This window comes from Quercus lobata, chromosome 3, assembly GCF_001633185.2.
Source record: "Quercus lobata isolate SW786 chromosome 3, ValleyOak3.0 Primary Assembly, whole genome shotgun sequence".
NCBI classification, from domain to species: Eukaryota; Viridiplantae; Streptophyta; class Magnoliopsida; order Fagales; family Fagaceae; genus Quercus; species Quercus lobata.
Window position 1 is genome coordinate 7,525,355 of NC_044906.1, and position 21,022 is coordinate 7,546,376.

Consider the following 21,022-nt stretch of genomic DNA (forward strand, 5'->3'; position numbering starts at 1 on the left):
CATATGATGACGAATAAAGACAAGAACTACTATAAGGTGACCTTGAATTATCCAAGCTATTATAGCATTGAAATTTGAAGGAACCAAATAGAAATACTAAAGACAAGTTTGGATCTCGCTCTCCATTATTCTTGTGTTAATCAACACATTAATCAAATCCAGCATAAGCTTTTTTGGTTCTCTCTTCAAAGCATTCCCCTTCAAGGGATACTGATCATGTTCTTTCTATCAAAGATAAACCCACCCTTCTTGTAAGTGGCAAAATCTTTGCCAGAAATGGACAGTCTATGACCCATCACTGTTATCCACAAACAGGGTTATAAAATAAATCATTGAGTTGATCTACTATTTCAATTTTAATCATGTTTTGGCATCTTTGAAGCTAACAAATCAATTATTAGGTGGAAAACTACAAGATTACACAAATATATGCAATTCATCATTTGCAAAAATAAAAAAAATGTTGAGTTACATTTGTAACAATATTAGTGAGGTCAATGGATGGGTGAAGGAGCAATTTCTACCTGGATGGTAACATCATATCTTCAATACTCCATCTTCAAAGATGGAATAGAACGCGAGGAAGTGAGATTCAGACCTTTATAGATAAGGACTTCCCATACTAGCAATGGAAGGACCACAAGGAGGCACCAAAGGCAAAGAGTAGGTCCACTGCCAAAAGAAAATTAGTCACAAAAAGGACGTTAAAAAAAAAAAAAAAAAGACTTAATTAATTACAAATTTAGAGAAAAACCAACCTTTATATTCTTGCTGATTTGGCTACCTGCTTTTGTGGATTCTTATCTTCTCTAAGACTGCATGGTTGCCCTCATAGACTATTTTTAAACTTATGAGGTTATGCTACTTGTGTATTATGTAATTGAACACTTGAGGTTTATAAGACTTTTTTTCGATAAGGTAGGATACACCCAAACCACCACCCATAGCCCCAAAATGATCAAATCATTGGCAATTGACCAATGTCCCAACACCCAAACATACATACACACCAGCAACCAGCTCAGATTTTGCTCAAGACACCCAAACATACTAAAAAAAAAAAAAAAAATTAGAGAAAAAACTCATCTCAGGATTATTGATAGGTTGGTAGGTTCAATGAAAAATATAGCAGAATTGAAATCTAACTTTAATAAATGTGATAACGTGTTAATTTTTTTTGTTAGTTTGGACGTACAAAATAACAATCCTAATAAGCTTACAAGCAAAAGGAAAAAAAAATTCCTTATAAATTACACTAATGGATTGTTGTAATAAAACATTTGGTATCATAATAAAGAACTAAGGCTCAACCCAACAAGAAAATATATAAATAAAAATTAAAACTACATTTTTCCTTAATATACACATTTATGATGTCTGTTGAAATTACACTGGACACATTGATAAAGCAACTCTATGCAAGTACCACTACAATAATTACATTTAAGATGGTCTTTGGTTTTCTCAATGAAAGTAAGGGGGTGTGGGTGAAAGTTAAATTCATATACATTTCCAAACTTGATATTTGGGTAATTTCCAAGAATACATTTGGGATGTACAGGATAATCGTAATTTGCACAATAGTAGAACCAATGCTTTGGGTTGCGTTCTTCTTCACAAATATCACAATAATATTCACCGGAGTCATCTTCAGCAGTATAACAGAGAGTGAAGGGATGATCATGTTGTTTGTACCTTGCGGTGTGTGGTAGTGTAGCACATTTGAAGTCCAAAGCAAAGTCACAAGTGGTACAACGGAATATTGGGGAAATTTTAGAATCACAACAACTACAATTATGTTCAGATTCTATGCTAGAGAGAAAAAGTCGATGCTCATGACCAGAGTGGGTAAGGACGTCTGAGATTAAACTACATGAAACATCAAGACTAAACCAGCATCTCTCACAACTATAGTTGAATCCACTGCCTTTGCGATTACAGGCTCTACACATAAATGTATTCGAATAATAAGTCCAATGTGGACTTGGGAAGAGGGTGAGTAAGTGTTGATGAAGTGGGTGTTGTTTTTTTCTAGGTAAAATAGCACAAGATTCATGTAGAAAGAAGCTACAATTTACACAACTGTAAAAGGGAAGGAAAATTGCTTGTACGCACCCGTTGCATTTTTCATTATTCAGAACCTCATCATCCGAAAGCTTTAACATATGCTCATGACTGAAATGTTGGATTTCTATGGCTATTTTAGTTCCGTCCTCCCCCACCTTGATATTTTTGACTTCGTAAGCTGCAGATTGATCGAGCTCTAGATCTTCATTCTCCTCCTCTTTAAGTTCCTGCAAATTTTTGTTCTCTCTATTTCTGTAGTCCGCAACACAATCGAGGTGGGCAATGAAATGGCATTTGGAGCAATAGTAAAACCCAGAGTTTGTGTTCACTTTTTGAGCACAAAGCTGACAAAATCGGGAGTCAGATTGATGGAGTTCAACTTCAAGAGAAGAATGGGTGAGGTGGAGGGGGTGCCTATGGTGTTTAACTTTGAGTATGCATGGCAAAGAAGCACAAGTATTATGAATGCAATAACTACATAGGGCACACTGATTAGGTATACCCTCGACTTTTTTGCCACAAAGGTCACAAGTGTACGTCATCCACTTCCAAAGGGGAGTTAATGGGTGGTGGTGGACTTCAGATTCGATGGTGGGTGGTATTATTAGCCCCAACCAAACTGCCATTGTGCCTGGCAGGAATATAGTAGAAAATGTGCTATTAGCTCATGAAATTGTTAAGAACTACTCTACAATAGAGAATAAGGCCAAGACGGGTGTACCATAAAGGTGGAAATTAGGAAAGCTTATGCTTCAATGGAAAATCTGGAATCGTAGATTACTTTTCAATGCCTAAAAGTTGTGGATTTTATTACCACTCCTACATACAAGGTGACTATAAATGGAGGACTAGTTGGTTATTTTTGAGGAGCCAAGGGGATAAGACAAAGGAATCCATTGTCCCCTTATTTGTTTCTGCTAGCAATGGAGTTCCTAACTCAGGTGCTAAAAAAAGGATTCTTGGTTGCAAGGAATTCAAATTCCATCCCAGACGTGAGAATATGCAGCTTATTAATCTTTATTTTGAAGACAATTAAATGATTTTCATGAGAGCTGATCTACTCCCAGTTCAGTGAGTGAAAAGCATTTTGAAGACGTTAATAACAAGAAGAATAAATGCTTGGACATTTTAATACTTATCCTTTGTAGGCAGATTGAAGTAATACAATCAGTCTTATATAGTGTGTCTTTGGGAGGTGAGTGAGTCGATGTTTCTTTTTTCTAGGTAATTTAACACAAGATTTATGAAGAAAGAAGCTAAACTGTGCACAACTATAAAACGGGTTTGGAATGACTTGCATGCACCTGTCACATTTTTTGTTATTCTAAACAAAATAATGCTTAATGGAGTACAATCTGAAGTGTGGCCAAAGCTATTCCAAAGAAGACAGCCATTTCATCAAACAATAGGTAAGCAATATGCGCATTCCCTCCACCACATTGGAGTAACTAGACGATCCAAATCACGATACAAACCTTTGCAGCAATTGGGTTTTTGATCTTCTAAGAAAAAGATCTCCATATTTATGACAAGAATATGTTCCAATTAACTTGTGTAACGATTGCTATTTGCCTAAGTTATAACAATGGCGTTAAAAGTTGAACTTGTACTGATTGTGTATAAGCAAAAAAATGAACAAACAAAAACACAGTATAGAGATTTAATTTCAAAAAGTGAAAAACACCCAAAACTTAAAGATACATAAATAAAAGAAAATAAGATTTCCAAAATCACTTAAGAGTGTAAGAATGAAAGTATCTGAGAATAAGATGTTGAAATGCTTCTTTAAATTTCCACCCAATATATTAAAATATTGTTAATGAACCCCACTAGAGAATAAAAGACCATTTGCATCCACATATTTGAGAATAAAGAAAGAGAGTGTGACTCAAAAAGAGGAAAAATTTATTCGAATATGACTGAAAGGAAATTACAACAATGCTACCTACCAAAAGAAATTACAACAATGTGGCAGAATAAATTTCAAAATTTGTAAAAATGCATTACCCAAAAACCATACCCCAAAGCTTGATAACTTAGGCACAAGCAACATAAAGTTTTAACAATGCTCCAAATGAATGCCAATTGATTCCTTAACCTCACTCCATCTCTCAAAGACTATAAATAATGGCGCAAAAATAAAATAAAATAAAGGCTCAAATTCAAATCAAACCAACACTCCGGTCCAAAAATTTGAATTGTCATGGCAAATGGTTACTCTACATCTACTAATGTCCAGAGTCGTGACCTACAAGATGACATGGGACAAGAAGCCATTACATGAAGAAGTTCAATTAAACACAAGTAATTGGGAAGAAAACAAAAGGGAGGAAGAAAAGGTCCCAACATATATAAGTGTAGCATCTTGTAGCATGTGTACTTGATTATGACAGAGACTACATACCAAATTATTACAAAATGAGTTAACATGAGTAACACAAGAAAATGAGAACAGTTCTGAATTTCATGGAAATGTGATCTCTATTTTAATATAAAATGAAGGCCTAGAGGTCAAGTGTGAAAACAGATGTGCAACAAAATGTGCAAATAGCATTGTTGTGCTAACATTAGCCAATAGCTTAAAGTTTCAAGTATTATATGTCTCAAACAACTATAGTATTGCTTTCAAAAGCGCTTAATAATAATGAAAATATATATACCCACATCATTCAATTTGAAAATTTTAAGTGAAACTAAGCCAAGCAATACTAATAAGCTCAAGAGCTTCACCATTGATATTTATGAGCAGGTTTGGTGTTCTGGTAATTGAATGGGTATGGAAGTGTAGAAACCAAGTTTTTAGAACAAATCTGTGGTTTATGAGCAGGTTTGCAAAAATTTGATAAGAATCTTTCATGAGCATTGCAAACAAAGCAGCCCACTCCTTAGCTATAGATGGTCTATGCTTAATTATTTTTTAATCTTTTGATTTAGGGAATAGCCCATCTGCTATTGTAAATGTAACCTTGGAGGAGGTATGTCAGTAAGTTATTGGCAGTCCCATTGCCATTCTGTTTTTTGCCTGTTTTGGTTTTCAATAAAGTTTTTTCTATTAAAAAAAAAAAATTTTTGACCGTTTAAACCAAAAGGCAATTCTTAGATGTGGAACTCCCTCGAATCAGTCATTCCTTCACAGTCATTCCACCACCCATTCTTCTAATGCCCACTCAATTTTCCTCAAATCAATATTATTCCAATCTCAGATTAGAAAGCTCACTGCAACATCGAAACTTGAATGACACTGCTAAGTAGAAAGACTCAAGATAAGTATGGATCTTGTTCTCCATTATTCTTGCCTTAATCAATTAATTAGATCTAGTATAAGATTTCTTTGTTTCTTCACAGCATTCTGCTTCAAGCAATAGTGAATATACTCTATCCCCTGCTTCTGTTGTCCATCTAAATACTCCATCTCAGACCATTGCATCAAAGATAAACCCACCTTTCTTGTAAGTGCCAACATCTTCACTAGAAATGGATAGTCTATGACCCAACACTGTTACCCACATACAAGGTTATAAAATGAATCCTTGAGTTGCTCTACATTTCAATTTTAATCAGCTTTGGCATCTTTAGTGCTCACTAATCAGTTAAAGTGGTAAACTAAAACATTACACAAATACATGCAATTCATCATTTGCAACAATAAAAGCAATGTTGAGTTCCATATGCAACAAATCATATCAAAGGTTATAAAGAAATTTCACCATTATAGAATTGTTCACATCTGTTTCACCCTTTTAGGTTAAAGAAATCTATTGCCTCCACATATGATTGTCGTAAAAACTAAATGCTATTCAATGAATAAATAGCGCATAGAATTTCAGACATTCAGAAGAACTTTCACAAAATATATGACTTTAATAAATCCCACTTGTTAGACATATACACCATAATCTAAAGTTTTTTTTTTTAGGAAATAAGATTGAAACTTTTACAATATTTCTCAGGCCAACAGATGGGTGAAGGAGCAATTTCTACCTGGATGGTGACGTCATTTCTTCACAGTTGGAATCCAGCAAAGTTAATATTTTTGGCATATCATGTATTATTTAAGCAAAATAGTAGACATTTTTTAGAAGAAAAGTCCTGCTTAAAATTTTACCAACAATTACTTCTAGGAAATTCTATATACCTTCAAAAAAAAAAAATTATTTAGGAATAACTATTAATTATGGTTGCCACAAAATAACAAGCAAATTTACCAAAAACAATGCTGCATTTTAAACTTATGAGCCTAAACTACTTGTATATTTTGTAATTGTTGCCATTTAAGAAAAGGTTTCTAAGGCGTTTTTTCAAAAAGGTAGGATACACCTCCAAACACCATCCATAGCCCCAAAATGGTCACATCATCGGGAAGTAACCAATGTCCGAACAACTAAACAAACATAAACACCAACAACCAGCTCAAATGTTGTTCAAGAACCCAAACATACTAAAACAAATAGAGAAAAACTCACCTCAAGGTTAGTGCCAGCATCCAAATTGGTAGGTTCAATGAAGAATTTAGCAAGTTGCTTGTAGGACTAAAAATTAAATTTAGTAAATGTGACAGTACATTAAATGTTGTGGCCATTTGAGAGGTACGAAACAACAATCCTAATAAGCTAAGCTTAAGTTCAAAAGTAAATAAAATAAATTAAATAGAATAAGAATTACAAATTTCATGCACCAAAAATTCTGTGGACTAAGTCTAGTATAGAATAAAAATTTAAACAACATTTTTCTTTCTATAAATAGTAATAGTGCATCTAAAAATTACATTGGGCACATTGATAAATCAAACCTTCCCAAGAAGTATTGCATCTATTACATTAAGGGTGGCCTTTGATTTCCTCAATGAAATTAGAGGTGTGTAGGTTACAAACAAATGTGTAAGAACCTCCAGGTAGATGGCCATTATATGTGTTACTTGAGATTTGGGTTTTTGCCAAGAATGCATTTGGTATGTGCAGGATAACTGCAATCTGCACAATAGTAGAACCAATGCTTTGAATTGCGTTCTTCTTCAAAAATATCACAATAATATTCACCAGAGTCATCTTCAGCAGTATAATAAAGAGTGAAGAGATGCTCATGTTGTTTGTACCTTGCAATTTGTGGTAGTGTTGCACATTTGAAGTCCAAAGCAAATTCACAAGTGGTACAACGGAATATTGGGGAAATTTTAGAATCACAACAATTGCAATTAAGTTTAGATTTTATGCTTGAGAGAAGAAGTTGATGCTCATGGCCAGGGTGGGTAAGGATGTCCGAGATTAAATTACATGAAACATCAAGATTAAAATAGCATGTCTCACACCGATAGATGAAGCTATTGCAATCACGCTCACAAGCATCACAAAAAAATGAACTAAAATAAGGATGCTCTGGTAAGAGGGTGAGTAAGTGCCGATGAAGTGGGTGTCGTTTTTTTCTAGGTAATTTAGCACAAGATTCATGAAGAAAGAATCTACAATTTACACAACTATAAAAGGTAGAGAGAATGGCTTGTACGCACCCGTTGCATTTTTCATTATTCAAAACCTCATTATCCGAAAGCTTTAACTCATGCTTATGACTGAAATGTTGGATTTTTGTGGCTATTTTAGTTCCGTCCTCCCTCACCTTGATATTTTTGACTTTGTAAGCTGCCGAGTCAACAGATTGATCGAGCTCTGAATCTTCATTCTCCAACTCTTTAAGTTCGAGCAAATTCATGTTGTCCCTATTTCCGTAGTCCGCAGCACAATCGAGGTGAGCAATGAAATCGCATCTGGAGCAATAGTAAAACCCAAAGTTTGTGTTCACTTTTTGAGCACAGAGTTGACAAAATCGAGAATCGGATTGATGGAGTTCAACTTCAAGAGAAGAATGGATGAGGTGGAGGGGGTGCCTGTGAACTAGAACTTTGAGTCTGAGTGGCAAAGAAGCACAAGTATTATGAACGCAATAACTACATAGGGAACACAAATTAGGTATACCCTTGACTTCTTTGGCACAAAGGTCACAAGTGAACGACATCTACTTCCAAAAGGGGGTTAATGGGTGGTGGTGGACTTGAGAAGATTGGATGGTGGGCAGTAAGGAAGCACATGTGGCGTGAAGGTTGAAGTCGCAGCGATAACAACAATAAGTGTATTGTCGGCGAGATTCATTGCAGAGTTGGCATTTGGTCTTTTGTTTGTGTTCTTCTTCTTGTTCAGGATAATGTGTCTTTTCATCAAAGAGAATGAGAGGATGGATTGGGTGCAAGGGATGGTGCAACCCAAGCGGCAATTCCGCACATGATTTATGATGCCTGTACTTGTACCATCCCTCTTCATCAAATCCGCATTCTGTACAATAGTAGCTAGGACCATAAATTGATTCTTGGCACCCACAGCAACTTCTTCTGCTCCTGTCGTTTTGATCAAAGAGCAAGGGATGCTTTGAATCGCAAAAATGTAGAAGGTGCTGCTGCTGCTGCGGCTGCTCCATCTTCTTGTTCTATGACATAATCATCAAAATAGTGATGCGTCAAAATTGGTTTCGAATCTATCTAACAACACACCATTTTCTTTAAATTTCGATGTAAAATGACCCATTTTGGAGTTTGGATTTTAATAACAAAAACTGATTCAAAGCTTTTGCTTTGGGTTCGGTTCATACCCTTACTTACAGAGCGTATACAGAGGGATTTGGGCGTGAAGAGTAGTTCTATTCGGACCAGATTGTTTAAAAGGCATGGGTTTGGTCCGGGTGGGTATTTTTGTTGGGTGGGTCTTTTCAATTTTGCAATGTTAAAACCTAAAAGTGGAAGACAATTTTAATAACCTACAAACTATTGACAATTTGACATAGACATAGGATTAGGAATTCTATAAATTTATTTCATTATACGTAATAAAAACGTGATTTTTTTACTTGACTAGAAAAATATTATTTCTTTGGATAAATAATAAGAATAATGATTTTTTTTTTTTTTTGTCTCTTTCTTTCATTCAATCACTCTCTTTAATTTTTTTTTTTTTTTTAATTCTCATTTTACCACTCCCTTAATCTTTATAATATTTTGACAAGATTTTGTAGCTTAGTTCAAAAAAGAATGTAAACTATCTTTATGGGACAAAATTTAATAGGGATTAGGTTCTTCTAAAAAACAAAAAAATTGCTAAATCCACTATTGGAATAATTTTATTTCCTACAATTACCTTCCTTACCAAATATTAGAGATATTGAGGTGATTATACATAAATAGGATTTTAATAACAAAAAGACTCAAAGCTTTTGGTTTGGGTTCATACCGTTACTTACAGAGAGAGTATACGGAGGAGGATTTTGGGCGTGACTAGTAATAAGCAGCACATCAGGTGTTGGACTCTTTTTTTTTTAATGGGAACGAGGTGTTCGACTTTGTTTTAAAGGATGGGTTTGCACGGCTGGGTTTTTTCGGGATTGAGTGGGTCTAATAAAAATAAGTAAAGAAATTGGATTTACAACGAAATTAGGAAATTTTGAAGGCATGGGTTGGGTTTGGTGGGTATTTTCAATTCTATAATGTTAAAAATGGTGGGTGGCAATGTTCAAAAGTGAAAAACTTAACACCATTGTATTCACGAATTTTTTTTTTAAAATAACAATAAATATTAAAAAATTTAGTTAATTGTCATATTTCAAAACAATTTTGAAAAATAACATCTCGAGTATCTAAAACTCGAGTTCTAGATGGAACTCGAGTTTTTAAGTCTCGATTTTAGAGAAAAAAAATTCCGCTGAAAATCGAGTTTTAAAGACTCGATTTCCATAAATTGCAAAAAACGCCGCTATATGGCTTTAAAACGTCACTATAGGGATTAAAAACGCCACTATAGGGCACCCTAAACCTGCTACTTAGGAAATTTTTTTGCAGGAAAACGCCGCTATAGGGCTTTAAAACGTCACTGTAAGACTTAAAAACGCCACTATAAGTGAAATTTTTTGCATAAAACTCGAGTCTTAAAGACTCGAGATCCATGTGTCATTTTCCCACTCAGAACGCGAGTTTTTAGCACTCGAGTTCTAAGATGGATCTCGAGTTTTAAAAACTCGAGATGCTACTTTTCTAAATTGTTTCAAACCGTTCCTAACTTACTATTTTGAATCACCCTCTGAATCTATTTTGCACAAAACCTCTTGTATTCACATATATAGGAAGTCTTTTAACTAATTTCTTAAAATTTCAAATAAATAAAATAAAATGATAATTTTTTTTAATTAAAAGCAATGCATGCACCTAATAAGTTAAAAATAAATATTATGTCAATTGTCATTTTTTACTTTATTCTTCCCATTTTATGTCAACTGTCATCATGCATGAAAATGTCCAACCCATTTTTAAGTTTTCTTTGTTCAATATATCAAGTAAAAAGTGAAGTTAAGTTTGCCTTTATATTTGATATAGTTTATTTTTTAGGCAAGTTTTTACTTAATACAGATCAACTAACATAACTCAAAACAATAAAGCTAATCCAACAAAACCTTCAGGAGAAATTTTAGCAAGAAATTTTATTTGGATATTCAAAAATGAAAGAGTGAAATTGTTTAGAATTTCACTTAAAGCTTACACGAAAATGGTTCAATGTTACTCTAATTTTACCATTAGAAATGCAACAAGGTAATTTCTTATTTGTAATTGTGTAGTTTCTACTTGAATAAAAGCTGTGCCTTTTTTCCATTAGATCATTCTCTTAATCTTCTTCTTTTTTCTTTTCTTTTTTTTTAAAAAAATTTTGGTTGCTCAATCTATCACTCCCTTAATCTTTATGTCTTTTAATATTTTGACAAGAGTTTTAAAACCCAATGACACTACCGGATGTTCTTGATGAAGAAAATTTAAGTTTAAAAACTCTCTTCACCACATATGATAAATAGAGGGGAAAAAAATGAGTTGTTAACATTCGGGAAGGAATGTAAACTATCTTATTATCAATATGAGACAAAATGAATATTTGATAAGGAATGGATTCAAATTAGACTTTGGGTAACTTTAAAAAAAATTATATTCCTCAAAACTTTTTTTTTTTTTTTTTAATAACAATAGTTTCCTAAACCCACTGGAATAAATTTCTTTTCTACAACCATCTTGCTAAGGTGATTTATTATTATTATTATTATTTTCAAATATAAAGGTAATTAGGCATTTAAAACTTACTGATCTATGAAGCGTACATATAGGTTTTTTTTTTTTTTTTTTGGGTGTGTATTCTAACATAATAAATTAATCTTATACACTTAATAGTAAATGACAACTAATTATTTTCAAATATTACATGTAATTAACCTATTATAGATATTAATAAAAACTTAGATTCAAGAAATAAGTTATTTAAGTGATATACATTTTACCAAACGTATATTAAATGTAACATAAACTAAACCATTTAGCAATAATATGTCTCACACAAATAGTGTCAATTTCAAGTGCGATGAAATTTTACCACATTAGACATCTATATGACAAATTTTAAGCAAGCAAAGCACTCTATCAATTCTAAATAACAATAGAAAAAACACACACACACACACTTATGAACAAATTTGCAAAAGCAAATATCAATACTTACTTGAATAAGAGACATATTTTGGCTTCAAAACACCCTAAGAAAGGTTCCAAGTTAGCCTCAATTTTAGTTTTGTGAAAGCCAAATTTGTAGAACTCATTTAGAACTTCTAATATATATAGAGGATTATTATGCCATTGTGCCAAAAAAAGAGAAGTAGGCAAAGCAAAGCAAAGCATTTATGCTTGCTTGCCACTTTAGACTTATATGACTCATGTGGAACAAGAGAAATAAGGTAAGGGATTTATGATTTGCTTGCCAAATTAGACTTATATATTCTCTTTTATTTAATCTTTTTTTGATCCATGTCCAGAATTCTTACTGCCATTTACATTTTCTTTCTTTTTGCTTGCTTGTCCGTACTAACACTATCCACTATTACATAATTTTAGCCAATAAGACCTATTCAGTCACCACCATTACAGCTAAAGTTAACTTGATCTTCCACCAAAAGAGAAAAACTATTTGCAAGTGCAAAAAATGCCGTGGCTTACCGGTAAATTAATGAATCAACACACTTAGTCCCAACCAAAATTGCTTAATTGTAGAAGAAAGGCGCATACATTTACATATTTTGGATGTGAATTTTGACAAATCCACCAACGGTTTTTTTTTTTCTTATATCTTTTATACTTGCCAAATTTCCAAAAGATTAAAGATTAATAGTTATGTCATTAATCAAACATTTAAATTTCAAGTTTTTGTAATTTAAAATTATGCTTAAAAAATAATTTCAAAGAATAAAATAGTAAATAACAATCGATTGACACAAATTGAATATGTGTTAAAAAAATAAATAACATGAAATTTAATGGTTAGATTTTTAAAATATGTAATCATGTTAATTTTTTTTAGTGAGATTTGTAGCCACCAAGTAGCCACACTTTTCCTTTTTTAAAAAAAAAAAAAAAAAGTCAAAATAGATTTTTACCCTATTAGATTAAATCACAAATAAAAAGTAAAGAATAAGTAAGGTATATATAATGATAATGAAGTTCCATAATGTTTTTTTCTTTCCTAATATTCATTCTCTTTACATTTAACATACAATAAGCTAATACAACAAAACCTCCAGGAAAAAATTTAGTAGGAACTTTAGTTTGTAGATACAAAAATGAAAGAGTAAAATTTTTTAGAGTTTCACATAAACCTTACAGGAACATGGTTCAATGTTACTCCGATTTTACCAATAGAAAATCAACAAGTTAATTTCTTATTTATAATTTTATAGTTCTACTTGAATAAGAGTTATACCTTTTTTCCGTTTGATCATTCTCTTAATCTTTTTTATTTTTTTATTTTTTGGTTAGTTGCTCAATCTACCACTTCCCAAATCTTTATGTTAGTTAATATTTTCACGAGAGTTTTGAAACCCAATTCCTCAAAACTTTTTTTTTTTTTTTTGGGTAACAATAGTTTGCTAAACCCACAAATGAATAAATTTCTTTTCTACAGCCATCTTGCTAAGGTGACCTATTATTTTAGTTTTCAAATATAAGGTATTTAGGAATTTAAAATGAACTAATCCATGAAGAGTTCTATAGGTTTTTTTGGCCGTCATTCTGATATAATAAACAATTAATCTTATAGATTAAATAGTAAATGACAACCGATTATTTTGGCATATTGCTTGAAATTAACCTATAATAGATATAGATAAAAACTTAGATTCAAGAAAATAGTTATTTAAGTGATATACATTTTATGGAAGATACATTTACACCCTATTTGTTTTTATGTAAAATATTTGCAAGAAAATATTTTCATTTTACAATGTTTGGCAATGTACATGAAAATACTATATAAAATATTTTTTAGTGTTTGGCAAAACGTAAAATGAAAAAAATTTTAAAAATTAAAAAATTAAATCATTTTTTTTATTAACTTCCAAAAAATACATAGAGACGGATAAGGGATCATTAGAGCCAGTAAAAAAATAATATTCTTTACTTAATTTTGCACAAACTTTCTGCCAAAATCTATAAAAGTTTTTTCTCACTTTACAATAAAAAAAATTCCTTTACTTTCTGAAGCGAAACTGACGATAATTTCTTATTCAAAAAGCTAGGCAAGTAGCAATATGGGATTAGATTGTCTTCAGAAAGCTGGGCAAGTGCTTTGCTGTGTAACACAAGAATACGTATACGTTCATCCACCATCCCACATACAATAAGACACTCAAAAATCCCAAAATATGTTTTATTTTCTACACCAAGCTGAAATGATAATCAGCAGTTCGAACAAATAAATCACTAACTGTTGCTCAAAAATAATACAACAATATGAACTACATGGTTTGTCAGAAGTTCTTTAATATCTTCTCACTTGACACACCATCTGCTACAAGAATTGAAGTAACTTCCTGCACGCCAGAATCAAACATCACTAGTGTTGCTATGAAACATTAAATTGGAGTACCAAAATTGCCAGCTTTGATATTATTGTCTGCAAATAATGTTATGCCGCATATACCAGCAACACTGACAATTTAGATGAACAGTAAGATGAAGGTGGTAAAATGCAGTAATCAGTAGGCATCTAAACTAAAACCAGTTTCATGTGGCGTACATGCTAACAATTAATGATGTATAAAAGCATTGAGCATATCATGCTCTTTCATATGCTGATGCATTCCTGCCCCAATGCCACCACAAAGACATACATGGAATAAAAAGAATAAGTGAGCAACAGTAGGGCCACAAGCAAAGAATTATAGTATGACTGTTACAAGAAACAGCCTAGGTTTTGACAGGTCCAAACAGCAGAAAGAAAAATCATGTAGTTGACACAAATTTCTGGTATTTAAGGCTTTTCCCTAGCTGATTTTTTTGGGAGGAGGGGGGAAATCTGAAAATTTTCCATAAATCTTACTAAGCTAATGACAAACTAAGGATTGTTGTAAACAATACCTATCTCCATAACAGAACATTAGCTTAAAAATTATTGTTGTCACATTTAGCAGCTTATACTAAAGGCCCCAAGCCAGTGGCCTGAGCCTCTCACATTTTCCATTCTGAACCAACAACCCATCTCGACTCTTCCAATCAAGAGGTGGGGGTTCACATTTCTCAACCAAGATACAACAGAACCTGCAAAATATTTCTGGACAAAACCCAGAACCAAGCTTGATAGAGAATGAGTACAGCAAAGCTAGCTTTTTTTTTCTGACCCAAATCTTGATTCGCATGTATTCTGGTCTGACTTATATTACAGGTTTTTCAGAGTCTGATACCTTTTGGGTCCAAACATGGAAAAAAATTAAATCTCCATTTAAAAAAAAAAAATAAGAACACATAATCAAAGCTATAATGTTAATGTCATTAGTCTATGAAGTCAACAAGACGATTTTAGCATCAATCTCAAGACTGCTTAGGTAATTAGCTTGAGCACAATGTGTAGCTCGTCAAAATTCTAAAGAATAGCAATATTTGTTGGTATTGTACCCAATGGAAGCCTATGATGTTCCGATTCAGCTAGTTCACACAATTTGAAGTCTCTAGCTCTGTATATAAGGCAACATTAGCCGGATATTGTGTAGTGTCCAGAAATTACAATCAAGAAGCTTCCCAAATGCATTACTCAGAGGTTGATATAAATAATTAAATATGAATCAAAAACCTAGTTTCCTTATTATCTTCTTTGAATTTTAACTAAGCTTGGGCTATTTGGAACGCAAGAAACAAATTCAATTTTGAACAGGTTCAGGTGCATCCAAGGGTGATTATACAGGGCGCCAGTGGATTATTGGAAGACTACCAAAGCATGATGGCTGCACAGGTCTAATCTGATAGCTAGAGGACAGTTGTTTTCTGGCCTCATGTTCTTTTGGCCTTATTCAATTTCTTCTCTCTTTTCCTGGGGATATCGCTTTGTTGGGCTGGTGTCCCCCCTAGCTGAGTTTGCTCTTAACTCAGTTTTTATTGGTATTATTCCATAATATCAATCAAAGTTTCTATCGTTTTTAGCTCCGAAAAAAAAAATGTTATATATATATCACAAAGGAACACTAAAAATAAAAAATAAAAAACAAAACAAAATAGGGACAACAATCCAGAGAAAAAGAAAAGAAAAGGAAATCATAAACTAGTATACAGTAATTTCATCACACAAATATCATAATGCCACATAAAAAATAAACCCAGATCTGAAAATCATAAACCCTAACTCATATCAAACAACCAATGTCAAAATCATCAAAGAAATAAATAAATCTCACACAACCAAATCAAAACAAAAAAAACCCATATGAAAAATGATAAGAAATCAAACATGTGTAAAAATTATGATTCGTCAAAAATAAAACCTGAACTTTGAGGTGTTTTTCCAGCAAGGAGTAGAAATCGAACCTAAGAAAAACCAGAGAAAGGTTAGAGATGAAGAAAAATGAAAAGAAAAGGAGAAATCTAATCTAAAAAGACAGAAAAGTACCTGGGTTTCGCCAGCGATGGGCAGCGCTGGCAGAGGGTGGAGCTTGCTGATGGTGCCTCAAACCTTGGAGCCGGTGATGGGTGCGAGAGAGGGACAAATCTGAGAGGGAGAGTTTAAGCGTGAAAGTGATTGTGGGAGTGATGGAATAATAAGTATCGGGGTGTGAGGGAGAGAGCAAATGTAAAATGTTTTACCAAAATTTTAAGTGTAAAATATTTTATATAAATTTGCTTAGGTTGATTTGATTGACTGAAAATATTTTACTTTTGAACAAATATTTTACTGTAAAACAAACACTGTAAAATTAGAAAATATTTTCCTAAAAATATTTTACATTGAAACAAACAAAGCGTAAATCTAACATAAACTAAAGCACTTAGAAGTAATATGTTTCAAACAAATACAGTGTCAATTTCAAGTGCAATGAAATTTTTACCACATTTAACATCTATATGACAAATTTTAAGCAAGCAAAGCTATGACAAATTTCAAGCAAGCAAAGCACTCTATCATTTATGAATAACCAAAAAAAAAAAAAAAAAAAAAAAAAACACGTATATATGAACAAATTTGCAAAATCTTCCAACGTTGACAAAGAAGGCAAATTTGTGTCTTTGCCTGATTGGCAAAAGAGAAAAAACTATTTGCAAGTGGGAAAAATGTCAAAATTGTAGGTGGATTACCAAAAAATTAATGAATCAACACACTTAATCCCAACCAAAATTGCTTAATCATAGAAGAAAGGTGCATACGTATACACATATATGGACTTTTGATTTCAAAATGGCATGTTAATCCTATCACTTCCTGCATAGATTACACTTCATTGATTTGCTTAAAAAAATCAGTGTATTTGTGTTGCTTGTTCCACCAACACCTCCTAATTACTAAAAGATGGGCTTTCACAGTTGCATGGGCCATTATTTTAACAGCGACACAGAACTTCCCTGTTCAAGGCTCATGTCAGCATATATTGATAGAACCTACAGAAATAGCCATGAATATGGGTAAGAATTAGACTACCAGAATTGGCCATGAACATGGCTGATTTGGTATATCTGTTATACCAAATACTTTATCATTGGCCATAAAATGTTACATGCATTGATAAAAAGTTCAACAAGCTATCCGAAAATGAAAATTGGAAGTCTTATTACAGTCCTGTTTAGCTGCCTAATGAAAATCAAACCTAGTTTTATCCCAATGCATTAAGTTGTAATTTGTAACATTGCAGAAATTTTACCGTGCGACTCTAACAAGTGTTTACTTTCAAATGCACTATAGAGCATAGCATAGAATGTCCTAAATGTTAATTCATCTGCATAGAGCTAAGCTAAGCTAAGGAGGTGAGACAGACTCATAAATTTGCCTGAGTTGTTTTCCCGCATCAACCGTGGTTCGCCCATCTTCTGCTATATCAGAAATGCAACTCAAGACAACCTCCACAAAAGCCAGAAACTGTTTATGATCAATTCTTTTCCTCCAGCATTGTCTTATCTACAACTTTGATTACCTAATTTTGTTCAACACAGGAACGCAACCAATCTACTAGGTAATAGGCCTCAGTATCATATTCACCATCTAAAATAAACCATCCTGTCAAAAGTGTAAGTAGTGGCATACCAAAACTATACAAATCAGTTTTCTCATTTACTTTAAAAAAATATTCAGGTGCCACATAACCTGTTGTTCCACATATATCAATTTCTACATGCCATTGACCTTCAGGGATACATACAGAGAGTGAAAAATCATTCGGTTTGGCAACATTGTTATTGTCCAATATAATGGTGTGCGGTCTAACATTTCTATGGATAGTAGGCCTTGAAAATGAAGTATGGAGATATGCAATTGCATTATCTATGCCCATTGCAATCTTTAACCTGCATTTCCATGGTAATGGCTCAGAGTGGACTCTCTTAGTTGGTGGGATACAAATACAATTGTAGAGATTTCTGGCCCCTACAAATTCATACACAATAATCGGGTTTTTGGTCTCTAAGCAACATCCTAAGAGTTTCAGAACATTTTGGTGGACACTCATTTGTGATTCCAACACAATGTCTTTAATAATGTCATTTAATCCCCAAACTTCATGTCTATGCTTATTAACTGAAATCAAATGGTCTTCTAGAGAACCCTTGTAAAAGTCAAAATCACTAGCCAACAGAAAACGTCAACATTGGTCATAATTGTTTGTTGCTCTTCTGAGCTCTTCGGCAGAGAAAATATGGATAGGATTGCCTTTTCCATTGCCAAAGGCAATTAGCCCCTCTAATAACATTCTTCCATTCCTCATAAATGGTGTCTCCTCTCTGGCTTTCCTCTTCATTTTCAAACATGAATTCATACTCTCCATCAAGCCCTTAGATCACATATAGGAATATCAATATACACATTTAATATGTTAATGCATGAAAGGCTACAATCTGGCTTTAGATTAAGATATTTGGAGGTCACTAATCAATCTTTGCCTAGAGATCATATATTGTGGGATCATAGATGCTCAATTTAGGTATTTTGCTCATAATTGGTGGGATCTAATTCCCTAATATCGTGTATTACAATTTCTATTTAAGTCGTAGAAAATGAATGAGAAATCCATCATGTTCAGCCATTTCACATTACCTACCTTGGCTAGGACCATTCTAACTCCCAAATTCATTAAGAATCAAAAGCAAGGTCTTTTAAGGACAGCTAAACAATTTCATCTAGAGCACCCTCCAGCCAAACTTGCATATTCTCTAATCTAAAGGCCATTTTAGTTTTTCCGAAATACTTTTGTAATAAATACTTCCCTTAAAGATTAAACAAAGATATGATAATTTGAAGAAACAGGTTTGAAATTGAAATATAAACCAAGATCCACAAAGAATACTTAATTAAAATGCAGCAAAAAAGTATCCCACTGCAGACCATTCAAAATTATGTTACAACTCATGGATCCAGAAACTAATGAATTAAAAGTAGAAACTCTACTCGTCGTTAATGATAATTTGGACCTACGAAAGCTCATAGACATGGAGGCATATATAATAATCGAAAACAGTGAGGGTAAAAAAGAGTATGTAGATAATAGAACCAAACATTAGTACCATTAACTTCAGTTACCTGATTTTTTTCAATACAGGAATGCACCCAATTTGGTAGATAATAGGCCCAATCATTTGTAACATAGAAATGTGAAGGCCGTCCTGTCAAATGTGGTAGATAATAAGAACTGACTTCTTAAAATATCATATGATCTAATAACAGAAATCTTAAAATAGCATGATCTTAATCCTGCCTTTGAAGCATTCATAGTTATATTACAAGTCATCCAGAAATGAAATAGAACCTCTTTAATTTAATCATTTTTTTATCCAAGTCCAAAATTCATACAGAAATTTATGTTTTCTTTCTTTTTGCTTGCTTGTTCCACACTACTACATAATTGCAGCTGCTAAGAGCTGTTCAGTCAACCCCACTGCAGCTAAAGTTAACTTGATCTTCCACCAAAAGAGAAACTATTTGCAAGTGGGAAAATTTTCAAAATTTTAGGTGGATAACCAGTAAATTAATGAATCAACACACTTAATCCCAGCCAAAATGGCTTAATCGTAGAAGAAAGGCGCATACATACACACACACACATATGGAATTTTGATTTCAAAATGGCATGTTAATCCTATCACTTCCAGCATAGATTACACTTCATTGATTTGCTTACAAAAAACAGTGTATTTATGTTGCTTGTTCCACTAACACCTCCTAATTACTAAAAGAAGAGCTTTCACTGTTGCATGGGCCATTGTTTTGACAGCAACACAGAACTTCCCTCTTCAAGGCTCATGTCAGCATATTTTGATAGAAGATCCTACAGAACATTTGAGAGAGAAGAGAGAGAGCATTAAACTTCCTCTCTATTAGTAAATACAACACTAAGTCATGCATCAAATGACCAGAAGATCAAAATCTGGAGAGAAACGAGTGTCTGGTTCTTATGTGTCTAAAAGAAAGTGAATTGACATTCGACTAGATCAATACAGATATCTTTTTTAAGAGCAAAGAAAAGATAAAGACAATGAAGAAGGATAAAACAGCAAACACTGAAGCTGTTATATATGTGCTAGCAAAAACATGCTGGTGACAGATTACAGCCTAATATTATGAAGAAACCATGACAAAACTATCACACAGTGGGAAGTTACTTTGTAGGAGAAACCAATCTCAAACCAAAATACAGGCAGGTAAACAAAATAATGAAGAATATCTGATAAGTTGCAGCGTCACAGCTCTCAGCCTTTTGTTTTCCCAATTTTTATGTTTTCCTTTTTCTTAGCTAAGATTTTAATTTTTAACGTTAATAGGCTTAAACTAAGTGTGCATATAGAATCTCTATATTAATACAAAGTGTGCAAATAGCATTCTTGTCCTAACATTAGCTAACAGCATAAAGTTTCAAGTATTATATGTGTCAAAAAAAACTATAGAATCGCTTTCGAAAATGCTTCATAATAAGAAAAATATATAAACCCACTTCATTTAATTTGAAAATTTTAAGTAACACGAATTACGACCACCGGTGGCCCAAACCGTCAACCCAAATGTCCGCCACTTCGACCCACGCCGCTGCCAAGTCTGCAAACCAAACCAAAGACCGATGGTTTTGCAGTAAGGAGGCGAACAGAGCTGTGATTCATGGAGATTTCAGATGGGTGAAAGAAGGGATTGAAGAGGCGATATAGCACATTAGCCGGATTTGAAGAAAAGGGGGGTGGGGATCTGTTTGATGAAGTTTCTACAATTGCTTTCACACAAAAGCAAAACAAAGCAAAAAGGGGTATTATATTGAAGTGCTCAATATTCGCCCTTGAAACATTTTTTTTTTTTTTAATAACTTTTAAGTAAATTTATTTCACAAAAATTGATTCTCCAAAAAAAAAAAAAAATCACAAAAGACAAAAAAGAAAATATTAAGAAAT

General features: G+C 33.0%; 1 protein-coding gene and 1 long non-coding RNA gene across 2 annotated transcripts; both read right to left on the minus strand.

The window, feature by feature from the left end:
• Positions 1-6,978: 6,978 nt before the first annotated feature.
• On the minus strand, positions 6,979-19,158 carry LOC115980222. The gene is made up of 5 exons (XM_031102498.1): positions 18,227-19,158; positions 17,393-17,427; positions 16,989-17,041; positions 8,110-8,538; positions 6,979-8,005 (listed from the first exon to the last, which is right to left on the minus strand). Exons 1-5 carry the CDS (start codon positions 18,309-18,311, stop codon positions 6,979-6,981), a joined length of 1,629 nt encoding a protein of 542 aa, XP_030958358.1. The 5' UTR covers positions 18,312-19,158.
• Positions 13,814-16,294, minus strand: LOC115979465. Its single transcript, XR_004089059.1, has 3 exons — positions 16,059-16,294; positions 15,934-15,976; positions 13,814-13,992 (listed from the first exon to the last, which is right to left on the minus strand). It is a non-coding gene; the product is annotated as an uncharacterized LOC115979465 (long non-coding RNA).
• Positions 19,159-21,022: the final 1,864 nt, after the last annotated feature.

Coding starts and splice junctions, on each gene's coding strand:
- LOC115980222 (XM_031102498.1), bottom strand. CDS start 18,311: ATGGAAAAGGCAATCCTATCCATATTTTCTCTGCCGAAGAGCTCAGAA. Junction 17,428..18,226: donor GACCAATGTTGACGTTTTCT/GTTGGCTAGTGA, acceptor AAAACAACTCAG/GCAAATTTATGAGTCTGTCT. Junction 8,539..16,988: donor CAGGGAAGTTCTGTGTCGCT/GTTAAAATAATG, acceptor ATTATGTCATAG/AACAAGAAGATGGAGCAGCC.